The sequence below is a fragment of the Linepithema humile genome, chromosome 6 (genome assembly GCF_040581485.1).
Source record: "Linepithema humile isolate Giens D197 chromosome 6, Lhum_UNIL_v1.0, whole genome shotgun sequence".
In the NCBI taxonomy this organism is placed as follows: Eukaryota; Metazoa; Arthropoda; class Insecta; order Hymenoptera; family Formicidae; genus Linepithema; species Linepithema humile.
In genome coordinates, this window is record NC_090133.1 from 2,712,309 (window position 1) to 2,726,631 (window position 14,323).

Here is a 14,323-nt window from a genome sequence, read left to right on the forward strand (position 1 = left end):
CGATATTCGAGAAACACGTACTTGGACAAAATGTCAAGAGCACCAGAGCGAATCTTCTTCTCTTGTCCTTCCTTGGAACCAAACTCGTCCGTGTCGTCCATTATGTAAAGAGGTAGCACGTGTAGCTGTTCGTCTTCAGGTTTCGATAGTGTTCGATGTTTTGTCAGGCTAACTACCTAAGAATGTAACGACGCGTGTTACAAGTTTAAATATTAAAAATGTAATATTAGTTAAGTAATCAGCTTCTCTTTCTCGTGATCGTTGCGGAAACGGCATTATATAATAAAGTTGCACCGTGATGTCAAGTTTAAAACTTACATACCACAGTACATCCGTTATTCATGTTGTGCAGGTCCCGATGAGAGTGCGCACAGAAATCAATGCAAGCCGTAACGCCGGAAAAGGGCCGGCCTGGCTTAAATCCCAAACGACATTCGCTCGCCTCCCGCTCGAATTGAGTTTGATTATTGAAAGCCTCCGGCGCCAGGCTGAGATATAAAGGTGACAGAAGTGTTGCCAAAACGTGCATTCTTTCCTCGACTTCTTGTTCCTGGAAGACAATTCTTTCGTCACAGTCTACAATCGGTGATCCCAATGCTCTGAATATATGCATTCGCACGAATTGTTTTCAGATAGTTTACCTCGGATCGTACGGACAGTCGAAACTTTCGGACGGTTTTACTTCTGGCATACTTGCAGCCGTTGTAATACATTGACCAGGAGCAGCCGAAAGAAAAGCTGGCGCCGCAAGTGTCAGGATCGAGTCCTTGGCACGCGCACGTCCGCGGTTCATTGGTGCCGCATCGTCGAGTCGTTGGAAGACCGAATCGGTTGAGTTTGTGACTTAAGAGAGAGTAGATTCGATCCGCCTCGTGAGTCGGCACTCCCTCCCAAGCAACCATGGCTACAACGATCCAGGCGGTTGGACATTTATGACCCTGACGATGCTTCACAATGGTTAAGATCTTCTCGTCGATGCCGGAACGCCGGATGATCTAATAAATGATTCATGTCACACTTTTGCACAGTGAAAAAAATATGCTGTCGACTTTTTTTTTCCAGAAATTAATGTCATCTTAAATATTTATGTGTTTGAAGAGAACGACTTACCCACTTGGCCATTGGACATCCTTGCGTGGTTTTGCCCTCCTTGCCGGTATAGATGACCTTCTCAAATCTTATTGCATCGCCCTTAAGGCCGGTTCTTCTTTCGAGATCGTTCCGGAGATCAGGCAGACTCGCGGCTGCCCCGAGATGGGTGTAGTACGAGCCGGGCTCTGGTGGACCTTGCGATTGAACGTCATTTTACTTACAAGTCGTAGACATATTAATCAATGGAAACAGAAGTGAAAGTATTTGTATCGCGTATATGGTAATCCCTTGAAAAAATACGCAATCTTTTTCAGATTTCGGAAAGCATAGCTGATCGGTGTAGTAATTGATCATAGTAGGGTAATTTAGGAACATCTCAACATGCTGACATAAAAATAATAATCGTCGAAACAATAAATTGAATAATAATCTTATACGAATTGATTAGTGTTTTGTTAATAAATTGAAATAAATGCTCTGACTTTTGTAATACTAGAACGAAAAATATTGCGCGCGCTACATTTTAACATTCTAGAACTATTTCTTTGTTTAAAATGTAAAATTTTAATACATCGCAGTTTTAGGTCTGCCAAATGATATAATATAAAAAGCATAAAAAATTCTAAAGCATAAAAATGTATATAAAATGTACATTTTAGCATGAATAAAAGATATATTGATGTTAAAATGTATCTTTTATTAATTTTTATGCCTTATCTTATATCATAACATTTGGTAAGTCTAGCATTTTAGAATTTGTATTTTCTTTACTGCAATGCTTTGAAAATTTACATTTTAAACAAAAAAATAGTCTAGAATGTATATTTTATTAATTTTTAGAATCTTATATACTACACGCGCGCGCAATATTCTAGTGTATATAAAAAATTAGCGATTATAAATCCGACAATAGAAGTAAAATCGTTTGTAATATGAATTGATTCTTTTTTATTACAATTGAGAGAAATCTGGACATTTATTTGAAAAGATTCAGAAATTCCGTGTAACGTTAAAAGTATGGTGATTCTTCTTTGAAAAAAAAAATATAATTCTTAAAATAAAATAAAGTCGAGATCTCCCGAATTATAATTGTCGAGATTTTCCAAAATTACAAGTAGATAAACTGAGATGGCAACACTATGTGTGGAGACAAATGTGTTTAAGAAATCATAACATTTTCACAGCATGCACCCTAATTTCAAAATGTATAAAAGCTTTCAAAATATACTCAAACTTTGAAACGTTAATACATCCAATCCATTCCTTATTACAAACATTGGGCATATTATAACACGTTCTAATTCCAATATAATTCATTTACTCACTTTATCTTTAAAAGTTGTGGCTGCTGAAATTGAAGCCGATATAACTTTCACTTGCTCCACAATTGATCACCACAAATGTATATTAACTCTCGACATACACAGTTGTAGTTTCAGTCACCTGAATACAGCTTTCACAATATCGCTAAATTATAAAAGTGTCGAGATCTTCCACGTGTCAAAATGTTCCTAAATTACCCTGAATGTTAGTACGTTTATAATCTTTCCCTCGTGTGATTTTATGAATGGCATGTTCTTTCAATGTTAGTGTGGTACAGAATACGCAATTGTAACTCACATTTGTCGGCGGGGAAGCAGTTGCAGTCCGGCACTTCGGTCCTGACATTGTTCTTCAGTTTGTCCAAGTGATCTTGCAATTTTGTTGTTGTAGGCGCCGTGGACGGAGTACGCGGACTGTGCGGCCCTTCGTTTTTCAGCTCGGCGGCTCTCTCCGGCGAATCGGCCAGCATTTCATCCTTAGTTTGAAGACCCTGACAACAGCCGTCCCTTAGATGTTCGAGAGTCGGCTGCTCGGTGCCGCCTCTTCGACAGCACCACGAACCGGTCTCCGGTGACACCTTCGCGGGACCGCCATCGCCACGAAATTTATAATCCGGAATACTCTCTCGGTTCTCTTCGCTCTCAATGACGTTGGACATGTTGCAAGTGGACATATCGGCGCAATCCTCGGTGCCCTCCTGCTTGATCGTGCGATTCGAGTCGCACTTGTCGATTTCTTGAGAAGACGTTCGAACACCAGCGGCGCCCGTCGTCTTCAGGAAATCCAGACTATCGCTTTTCACTTCATCGCTGTCGGATGTTTTCTGAGACTCTTCGAAAGATGTTTCCTCCACTTGATTCATGCATAGTCTTTGCTGAAAAGACTTGTCATCGATGCTTCGATCCTCATTGCTTTTCTCCTGGATTTCCCCTGGCACCTCCCAGGATCGTTGACTGTCCTTATCACACGATTGATCAACAGTGTTCTTGTTCTCCGTCGCAAACTTCATGAAGTTCTCCAGAGCCGTCATTCCATTTTCCGGCAATGCACGATTACCGTCATCCTTGTTGTTGTTGTCGTTATTATTGTGATTATGATCTCTCTCCGTCCATTCCCATAAGCCACCACCGTCGGGCAAATTATCTACCCGAAGGTGGTGGCTATGCGATAAAAAATTACCGGTCAAATTTTCATTAGGTTGTGACAATGACATAATATTTGATTGATTGATAAAATGTTTCTCCTGGACTTTCTCGTTGTTTTGCGCGTCGCGCATTCGATCGTCCGCTGAATATTCCGCGGCGGATCCGTTGTTGCTGCTAACGTGTTGCGATTGCATCTGATGGTGAGTTTGTTGCTGCTGCTGCTGCTGCTGCTGCTGCTGCTGCTGCTGCTGCTGCTGCTGTTGCTGCTGCTGCTGCTGCTGCTGCTGCTGCTGCTGCTGCTGCTGCTGCTGCTGCTGTTGCATTTGTTGTTGCTGTTGTTGTTGCTTGTTTAAAATCATCGATTTCAGCCGACTATTGAGATTCACTCGATTGGATTGAGCGTAGGCGTTGCTTTCCAGATTGTCTTGATTCTCCGGAAATCCGTTCGGCTTGTTCGCTTCCACCGCCGTTTGTTGTTGCCACGCGATTCTTTCTCCTGAGTTTTGCATGTCCTGCTTCGTCGCTTGTTGACCCCAACTCGATTGGTTCTCCGATACCGAGCTCGGTGACCAGGACATTTGATTGTCCAGTTTGTTCTCCTGCGTCAGCTGATTCTGCCATTGGTGACCCGGAGTCCGTCTGGGACTAGGCTGCGAGTCCTGCCACTGTTGTTGCTGCTGTTGACTATTATCACTCTTTATGCTATTCGGTGACCAATTTGATTGACTAGTTGGCGTGTCAGGCCACGACATTTGATTGGACGGTGTGAGTCTAGGATTCTGCTCCACCTTGGTCTGTTGCCATTGTTGTTGTTGCTGTTGCTGTTGTTGCTGCTGCTGCTGTTGCTGCTGCTGCTGCTGCTGCTGCTGTTGTTGCTGCTGCTGCTGCTGCTGCTGCTGCTGCTGCTGCTGCTGCTGCTGTTGCTGCTGCTGCTGCTGTTGTTGTTGATGCATTTGTTGGCCAGAAGGCGTCAGTCTCGGATTCTGCTGAGATCCTTGCATTTCCGGACTATTCTGCTGCCAGCTACGCTGAGCGGAAGGCGTCATCCTCGCGTTTTGTTGAGCACTGTTGTGTTGATGGTCCGCCAGTTTCGGAGAATGTTGCAGCCAGGTCTGATGTTGAGACGACTGCTGCTGCTGACTGGATGGCGTCAACCGTGAATTCTGCGGCTTGGGGCTCTGTCGTGACCAGTTTCCCTGAGTTTGTTGCTGCTGGTTGTCGGCGTTCTCGGACCACGACTGAGGTGTGTGGGGTTCTTTCACGCTTCCGGTCTCCCAGCTCATGTGACTTGCTGGTCTCGGTAGTTCTTGTTGTTGCATTTGAGTACCTTGTTCCACCTTCATATTGCCCTGCATATTTTGTTGCTGCTGCTGCGAGGATTTTTGCTGCTGCTGCATCGCTCCCTCTTGCCAATTCATGTTACTGTTGACAGCATTGCTGTTCATCTTTCCACTCGTGTCTGACCACATATGTGATTGATTATTGTCCAACACCGATTGCTGCCGCTGAATTTGCGTTTGTTGATGGTGTTGCTGCTGCGGAACCATTTGCCATTGGTTCTGCGCTGATTGCTGACCCATTTCCACGTAGCCTGGATACCCGTTAGAGTTGTGTAAACTCTGTGGGTCCGGTTGAAGTGGATACCCAGGCATCTCGTTTCCCGACACATTGGTGGCGATTGTTGCGAATCCTTTCACTTGCGTATCCGCAGTAGCCTGCTGCTGTTGCTGCTGCGACTGCTGTTGCGATGGCTGTTGCTGTTGCTGCTGACTATCCATGTGCACTGAACTGCTGCGACTTGTCGGCGTCGTCGACGGAGGCGGTGCCATCGTCACGTCCTGCAAAAAGCCGACGATTTGCGACATGCCGTTTATTGCAAATGTTTCATACAATTTTATAGAATAACTATTATTGCATCTCTACGTGACTTTTTTTTATATAATCGATATATTGTCTTAAAATTTTTTAAAATTATTCTACATTATTTTATTATTTTTGATAAATTAAGCAAAATTTGACGCAGAAGAGAAAAAATGAATAAAAAAATTAATTTATGCGTACAAATAGAAATCTAATCTGCTCATTTAATTAAAGACTCTTACTTGTTGTTGATAGCCGTTCACATAATCCTGTCTTTCGTAGGCAACTGATTGATTTGCGGTAGCCGCGGGGTCCACAAATTGTCCATTCAACTGCCTAGGCGTCGAGACCACCGTCTGTCCTCCGACAGGGGTCAACGGCGAGGGCTGTCCCGTGATGGTGTATTGTCCCGTCGTGCCAGCTCGTTGAAACGCAGACTGATCCGCCGTTATGAATGTCTGCTGCTGATACGAGACTGCAATGTTTAAATTTACACATTGATATAAGCACTCAATGTGATACAAAAAGCGAAAATTCTTAATGAAGAGCGTCGAATTTATGCGGCAAAAGTGCAAAAGAACTATATTTATATTTATTTATATTTATATATATTTATTTTTACTATTTCTTTCAAGGTAAAACACAACGATTGTCCGTTCAAATTTTATCACTTCGTTTGCGCTCACCTGGCTGAGGATAAGATGCCGCGGCGCCGTACGGAGTGTGATACCTCAATTCCTCAAGTTGATTTGACGCGGGGATCTGTTGAATGAATTGTTGAGGCGCCCACGGCGCTGGTGGTGTCTCGACCGCGACCGCGCCAACCGGTGCGACTCCCTGATGCCAAACTGTATTTCCGAAACCAGCTGTGGGCCGGAAACCGGCGCTGGAATCTCCGTAGAATGGCATCACTCCGGGTGACTATTTATAAAGAGTAGACATTAATGTTCGGTTTCACCAACGTGGATTAACTTTAATCTCGGTTCAACTTATTCTTCATCTTTTTCTAATTCTTAGAACTAGAAAAAAATGAAGAGTAAGTTGAACCGAGATTAAAATTAATCTAAACTGATGGAAATGGGCATAAAAACGACATTGAATTTTATTTCAATTTCGTTCAATTCGCTTAATTGCGAAGTTTTTTTTTGTTTTAACAAATAATAAATGAAGTATCCAAAATAAAAAGTAACAAGTACCTAAAATCAAGAGACGAGTCGTAGTCTGAAAAAAAAAATAAAAAATAAAAAAAAATAAATTTCAAGTATTTTATATAAGTAATACAATAAATAACAAGAATAACAACAGTATTTCAGAATGAAATGATGCATAGATAAAAATGGAGCTGTGCGAGTTCATTTTCGTTTATTTTCGTTCGCTTACACGTTCCCGCCGCTCCACCGCCCTGTCCCGCGTTCTCCGTCAACGAGATAGAAAGAGAAAGGCAGTCTGGTGAGACGGAGCGACGAAGATGGGGGTCGAATGGGGAAAAAAGGATCGAGGCTAGCGAGACGAAGAGGAACCGTCTGCAGCGATGCGAGGCGAAGAAGAGAAGAACCGGCAACCTCGCACAGGCTGTAAAACTTTGTACAAAACGAGAAGCGAGAGTCGCAGGACGATTGGTTCGTTCGTCTGCTTATGTATACTGCGAGGTCGGTCTTTTGTCATCCGCATCAGCAGCGGTTGTTCTTCTCAAAACGCGCGCTTGCAATTTTACGAAGTAAATTTTACAGAAGCATGACGCGAACGCTCGAATTTCATATTACAGGCAGCACTCCTGCATCCGGCTTAGGCTTCTAGATTGCCAAAACAAGCTGAATCTGCTGCGCCGGTTACTAAATCACTTGGTTATCGAGTTTCCATGCGAGCAAGCGATCCGGTCGAGTGATTATGCAAATGTAAAGTGACGCAAGAGCGCTGATAGATTGAGACGAATTCCTAAACGGATGGAGAATTTAAATCACGCACTGATAATAATTCGTAGAAGGAAAAGGAAATATAAGTGCACGGTGGTCGGTCCTCGACCGTTAGACATTTAATACATTATCGCATTACGGGCTGTTGAAACATACAGCTTGTGCCGAAATGTTCGATTGCCCGTATTCGTCTTTCTCTCTCTCTCTCTCTCTCTCTTTCTCTTGAAGCGCAGAGAAACTCTGAGAACCCTCATAGAGGTGGCCGTGAATCGGTGTTTGTGGTCGAGGTTGATAGCGTCGAAGACTTGGGCGTCTCGCCAAGCAAGAGGCAGGGATTCCACGGTATCATCCTTCTCTTCCACTTCACGTACACACGCGCACACACACACACACACATACATAGTCTGCGCGCGCGTCCGCGTACTCTCCCTCGGGGAGAAAATCCTTCCGTTCTCATGGCATCGTGACCTAGGGCAACCTAAGACCCTGGCGTGATAAAACGGAACGTTCTGTGACAGCACCCAAACATAACCCACGGGAGCCAAGTTGCCCTTCCGGCGAATACCCGGGAGAGAGTTTGTCGACCTTCGACCACTTTTCACCTACTCTCGTTCTCGAGATCTCGCCACCGCAAATGCACCGTTTACCAGCGCGCCGTAATCGACACGTCTCTGACTCGCGCGTCTCTCTGTCTCATTTGAGGGAGGAGAATTTCCAGCTTACACGAGGATACGCTCTTTATACGTTTTCACGCGCGGCTTAAAAGCCGCATGTACCGCGGCCGGTGGGACGCGAGTCGCAATTTGCGCGCTGCCAACGATCGGTGAACGCCGGCGTTTCGCGGTTTCGGTTTATTGCATAATTGGGCGGTCCGATGAATACGGCCGCTGTAACGTTAATTCCTTTATCACCGCGGCATTAGCAATTATCGTATCGCCCGCGACACCAACCGTGTTTGCATTACGCCGGGATATAGCGTTTAACGCGCGAAATGCACAATTAACGCCCGACGTGGTCATCAATGAAAACGCTCTGCGTTTATAAGCGCGACGGAGAATGGGAACGATACGAACGATCATATTTCGTCTGTTGTGTGATTTTGCGAGCGTATAAACCAGTTGGTCGCGCTTAGAGAGCTGGAAGCGATATCGGTAGCCGCTGCGATAACGCTAACGATACAGATGTATAGCCGAGTGGATTTGTATGGCATTTTACAATTGTACGCAAACGATGCGAAAAAGTACATTGTTAAGCGGAGCGATTGCGATTGTCAATATTGCAGCGCGTTTATCGATTGTTCGCGCAGCTTTAATACAAATTAATTAAGAATAGTTTATAATCGCCCGAGTTATTTTAATAGTCCGGCAAACGCGGAGAAGCTTTTTTTTTTTTTATGTAACACGTCAAATACATACGTCAATGCAAGAAAAAAAAAAAACGATACGCATCGAGCGCGATACTAACAAAGCGGATATTAAAAAACACTCTGCGCTCCGATCGCAAGGTTACGAATATATCGCCGACGCGACGCGAAGTGACGCGACACATCACTCTCTCGTATCGATTTGTTTATTTCATTAAAGAACACTCACGTGGAGGACTTTACGCGTCGCGCGCGCAAATAAATAAATGATAGAGTGAAAATTCATTGAGCTGATATATCGACCGGCGCGTTCGCAATTCCCGATGCTCGCAATTATTTCAAGTGCGTGCAATTATGCACGCGTACGGGATTTTGACGGTTAGTGTCATCGGTGTATCTGTTATCGAAATTCGGCGAATTACCCATTGAAGAGTATATTTGTATAGATGAATGACGAAAGAATAACGACCACCGCCAACGTTATACATTTGCTCAAACGCCGGCTCTTTCGTTACTTCTTTGTTCCACCTTTCGATACCGCTCGCAATTATGCGCGCGAACGAGACTTGGACGGCGAGACTGTCGTCGATATCTGTTATCGTCATCGAAATTCGACGATACGCACTGAAAGAATATACTTGTGCAAATGAATGGCCAAAGAATAGCCTCATCTTCGGCGTTAACCCTTGCTCAAGCGGCTACCCTCGCCAGCTTCTTCTATCGTTACTCCTCTGCTCCACCTCTTGATACCGCTCGCTTTTCATCGCTTCTCTCTTTCTCTCCTTTCGTCCCCGGGACATATCGTTCTCCTCTCCCTTCTCTTCTCACCCTCTCCCCCCCCTCTCTCTCTCTCTCTCTCTCTCTCTCTTTCTCCCCGTCTATCTCTCTCGCTTTCTCCGTCTCTCTCGGTAGGTCGGTGGTTCCTGTTCCTGCGGGTATTGATTCACGTTGGCGGCCGGTCACCGCCCCCGCACTCACTGTCTGCCGGTAGTCTACCCTTGCCCTCCATGTTACGCCGCTATTTCGGCAGTCGATTCCTTTGCACCCTCGAGTTTTGCAGTTGTAAACGTCACTTCACGTTTATGAAAAGTTACCGAGTTCCTTTCGTACAGGCAATAATTCAACGAAAAAAATAAGAAATGCGGAATGACAAATTTAATTCAGCGAAAATTCTGAACGTAAGCGGCTGAGTTTAACGCAAAATCGCTCACGCGAAGTCCTGTACTTTTAGTACGATTCAATTTACTCCTACAGAGTGGAATAATAAAACTAATCGAAATGAAAACGAGACTGAAAGAAGTGGTCTAACGTGCAAAAACGCAAGTTCTACACGCTGGTAATAATTAAAAGAAATATTTACAAACTTTTCGGTCAATTATGCGATCATCTCCAACGTAAATCTTTGCTGCTCGACAACCGAATGTTGTTAGTTAATAATCTAGTTTTCTTTTGCACAATTTATATATTATATTATATATTATATATTATATATTTATAACTTTTACATTAATCTTTTTATAGTTGAACTCAACTTCAATTTTCCACTTTTATTTTTTGACCTTTTTTTTTAGAACAATCGATCATACTTGACAAGGATTATACGCTTAACAATACAACAGCTTTTTGGTATCGGCTCTTGACAAACAGCACTTCAGAAAAGTGACTCGAAGAAGTAAGCCGAAGAACAGGACATCGCGTGAGCGATTTAACATTAATCTCAACCGTTTGCGTTCAGAATTTTCGCTGAATTGAATTTGTCATGCGTGTTTCCTATTTTTTCATTGGATTATTACGCGAAATTTCGCAATCGTAGACTCTAAATTTAGTATTAATTGCAAAAAAAAGCAACAAAACAAAAGTAGCAAAAAAAAAAAAAAAAAGAAAAAGAAATATTAATAATGGTACGACCATTTGAACACGTCTACAACTATATATACAGGTGTAGTCTACCATGGATACTACAGGTGGTGGCGGATTGCCGTTCCTCAAGGCGCCCGTCTGCTGGTTGGCCGTGGGATTGAGATTGTCCTTGGTTTGCTGCATGGGATCTGGTTGATGCAAAGATTGGGTTTGCTGTTGATGTTGCTGCTGCAAGCCGCCTATACCAGCCTGCGGACTGCCAAGACCAGCTGGTGCGCTATCAGGTGTGCTAACTTGCCGTGCGATCTTTCGGTAACTCTGCAACAAACATTGTCACATTCATCCGTTATTGCGCGCAAATAAATCGTGCACTCTTCTTACGCGAAATCTAGAAATAAAAAATTCCAATAAATCGTGAAATAAATTTTTTTGACTGCAGTATAATTTTTTTTTTTTTTTTTTAAAGTTTAGGCTCAACAATTTTTACGAGAAGAACGCCTTCATCCACTCGGAATAATAATTGAACATTAGAAACAACGGGAGTCGCGAAGGGTCGAGCAAGTCAGTCGGCTCGAATCGTAGGAAGAAAAGATGGTACTACGATAGCCAGCTACACGGTAATGTGACCCTAATGCTAAAAATAACGACACAGCTTAAGTAGGCCGAGGCGGCTGAAACGGTTTCCATAGTTCAACAAGCGTCGTCAACCGAGCTATAAGCCGGCCGCTGTTTCCCCTTCCTGCAAAATGTCTCTCCGCACGAATTTGATCACTTCTGACGTAGTCAGAGGCGCGATGCCAGCAAGCGTGAGAATCGCTTTATGTGTACTTTGATACACGTAAAGCGATTGCGTGCAAACGTGCGTTTTACGTATTGATTTTATAAATAGACAGGACGCGTTGGACCCCACGCTGAGCTCGCAAGGAGATTTCTTTTCTTCGAGGAACATTTGTCACCCGCTGAGTTTCTCGAGTCCCAAACGGTCCGAGATTCTCAGCTATATTATAGACTATTGTAAAAAAATAGATCAAGATCAATTTGCGTCTCTATTCTCAACAGAAACAATCAATCGTAATCATAAAAACGCATTATAATCATCATCGTTAGAAATTCTTTCATCCGAAACTTCTATCCAACAAAATCCATCTTTTAAAAAGAACGAAGAAAGCCCGTTCTTCAAGAGATGCCGCTTTTATTCTTTGCGCACGCATGTCAGGTCGATCTCGATTCATCGATGAACCCTCATTGAATACGTTTGGAAAAAGATGATGGATTCTTTCGAACGTCAATCATCGATTAGAGAATGTAAGACAAGACGACTGACCTTTTCGAGATGCAGTTCGGATTCAGCTGGTTCTCTCTTTCTCTCTTTCTTTCGTCTACTTTTATCTTCGATCTTGTTGCAATTTATCTTTTCGTACAGACGTAGATGGGCGAATAGCCAATTATTTCGATCGTTAAGATCATTCATTCGTAAAGATTTTCGGAAAAAGAAAAGAGCCTGTTTTCAAGCATGAATTTTTCTCTCGCAACGATGTTATAAAAGATTCAAAAGCGAGGAGAAAATAGTATAATAAAAAATAGATTAGAAATTATCGCGTCTAAACATTCTCATACATTCTGGGACTCATCGATTACGATATTTTCGTTACTGTTTCATCAATAATCGCGTCGGCATTAACGCAAATGTTGACGGAGATTTGGATTGCCAATTACCGCGGAGCGTATTCAGGGCGAGAGCTCTGGAAATAATCGAGCATGAAGCCCTGTCAAACCACGTGGCTAGCGCGTGGGCATTGACCGACTCGCTGGTAACCGATTTCAACCGTCAGCGTCGGCCATTCCACTCGGTGATTCACATTTTGTTGACTTAAACCGAATGAAAGTGTAAGTAAGTACAATGTGACGCTCGTTTCGATGCATGAATACCTTTCTATCGGCGTTGTATAATAGCTCGTAGAAGCATACATTTTCGATACGAGTTCACTTTGAAGATTCCACGCTGAACACGTCAATAACAAAATGTTAACATGTGCGCAAAAGCGCTTTATATTATTAGACGCCGTTAATCGGGAAGAAAATAAAAACCAGCGAAAGAGAATTCTATTGAGAATAAAGGTAAAGTTTCAAGTGCGCAATTTTAGATAATTATAATTGAATCCTTATGAATTTTCTATTAATATCGCGCCGCTCAAGCGGATACTTGGTTTCTCTCGAACCAACAGCTTCGATCGATCGCGTTACTCGCAGGTCAACGCGTTTATTTTTCTCCGTTGTGGATCGCCTTGATCATTGTCCGGTTGGTGTGCGCGCTGATAAAATAGTAAAATAGTTGAAAAAAAAAAAAGTTAATAAACGAGCAGAATTCATGGCGTTTCGCGGACCACCGATAGTAGCGGAGGACACGTCGTTTGACCTAAATTCCGCGATCACGATAGACGAATGCCGCTTGCGTAACCAGCGCAGAGCGCGGTTTGCGAAGTCAGTTTCACGCTTGGCGTTGGTCCTTGAAGCGTAAGGGCCCCACTTTATAAATATATGGTAGAACCTGTGTTATACGAACTAGCTGAGGGACAAGATGTTCGGGCAATCCATTCTTTCGAATAATCGAACGACCGCACATTTTGAAGCGAAGAAAATTCTTTTGTACTCACATCACATATTTTCTACGCGCGTATAACGATAATTTATATAGGAGATTTTTTTATTCTCCATTCTATTTTTCCAGTTTCTAGTTCACATGTTTTTTTTAGCTTTTTTAGTGAGACTGCTTTTTATCTGTGCTTTTTTTTAATCCCGCTTCTAAAAGTGGTCAAGAAAATTGCTGGAAATATAATTTTCCAAAATACATTATTTTTCCATACTTGTTTTTTTTATCTTTGATATAGATTTTTTATAATTTGCGACAAGTTCAGTGTGTTATGTTTTAAGGATTTATAAACCGCTTCCTTACGTTATTTTGTTACAATTTTTCTAGTAGATTTTACACGATCAGTTATATTACCGAGTCAAACTTTACTTATTTTATTAAATATATATGAAATTAATATTACGAGAAAATTACAAGAACATAATACATTATAATATTACAAGGACAAACGTTTCGATTTATATTAGGCCTTCATCAGTGTCGTTACAAATAAAATAATATAATAAACGATTTCACAAGTATCGATACGCCTTAAAAATGAAGAAAATACGCAAGAAGTTCTTGATGCGAAGTAATTTCAAAGAAACTTTTTCATATTGCAATTGTTAATTGGCATTGTTATAAGCAGAGTCTATATGTTCTATAAACACTGCTTGTAAAATCATTTATTATGTTATTTTATTTCTAATGAAGACCTAATGGAGGTCGAAACGTTTGTTCTTATAATTTTATGATATATTATATCGCATGAACAACTAGCAACGGCTCTTTACGCCTTTTTCTCTCCTAATATTAATTGATAATTTATTGGAGCCTTATTACTATCATTATTATATACATATATAAAATGTTCATTTTTTTTACTTCTTATAATTAGATGACACTATTGGAATAACCGAACGTTTGATTAAACGGTGCCCGGATAATAGAAGTTCTATAATAGAGAAACTGTACCAATCGAGCGTTGCCTTATATAATCCGAGAACACACCATAGTCCGCATAGTTCAATTATAATGATAAAATTCGATGTGATGGCTAACCATATTATGCAAAAATTAATTGATCAATTTTAATAAAAATAATTCAATATCTTAGTTTATAGCTTCGGGTAAAGTG

General features: G+C 42.1%; 1 protein-coding gene across 4 annotated transcripts in view; it reads right to left on the minus strand.

Moving 5' to 3' along the window:
• Positions 1-14,323, minus strand: part of LOC105670607 (methylcytosine dioxygenase TET-like) — a 61,213-nt gene that overhangs the window by 10,723 nt on the left and 36,167 nt on the right. For all 4 annotated transcript variants that reach the window (XM_012364213.2, XM_067357386.1, XM_012364212.2 and 1 more), the window contains 8 exons: positions 10,647-10,874; positions 6,107-6,341; positions 5,663-5,895; positions 2,713-5,398; positions 1,111-1,286; positions 642-995; positions 323-550; positions 22-176 (listed from right to left, as the gene is read on the minus strand). In XM_012364213.2, the coding sequence (XP_012219636.2) occupies positions 22-176; positions 323-550; positions 642-995; positions 1,111-1,286; positions 2,713-5,398; positions 5,663-5,895; positions 6,107-6,341; positions 10,647-10,874 (4,295 nt within the window). The remainder of the gene's footprint in view (positions 1-21; positions 177-322; positions 551-641; positions 996-1,110; positions 1,287-2,712; positions 5,399-5,662; positions 5,896-6,106; positions 6,342-10,646; positions 10,875-14,323) is intronic.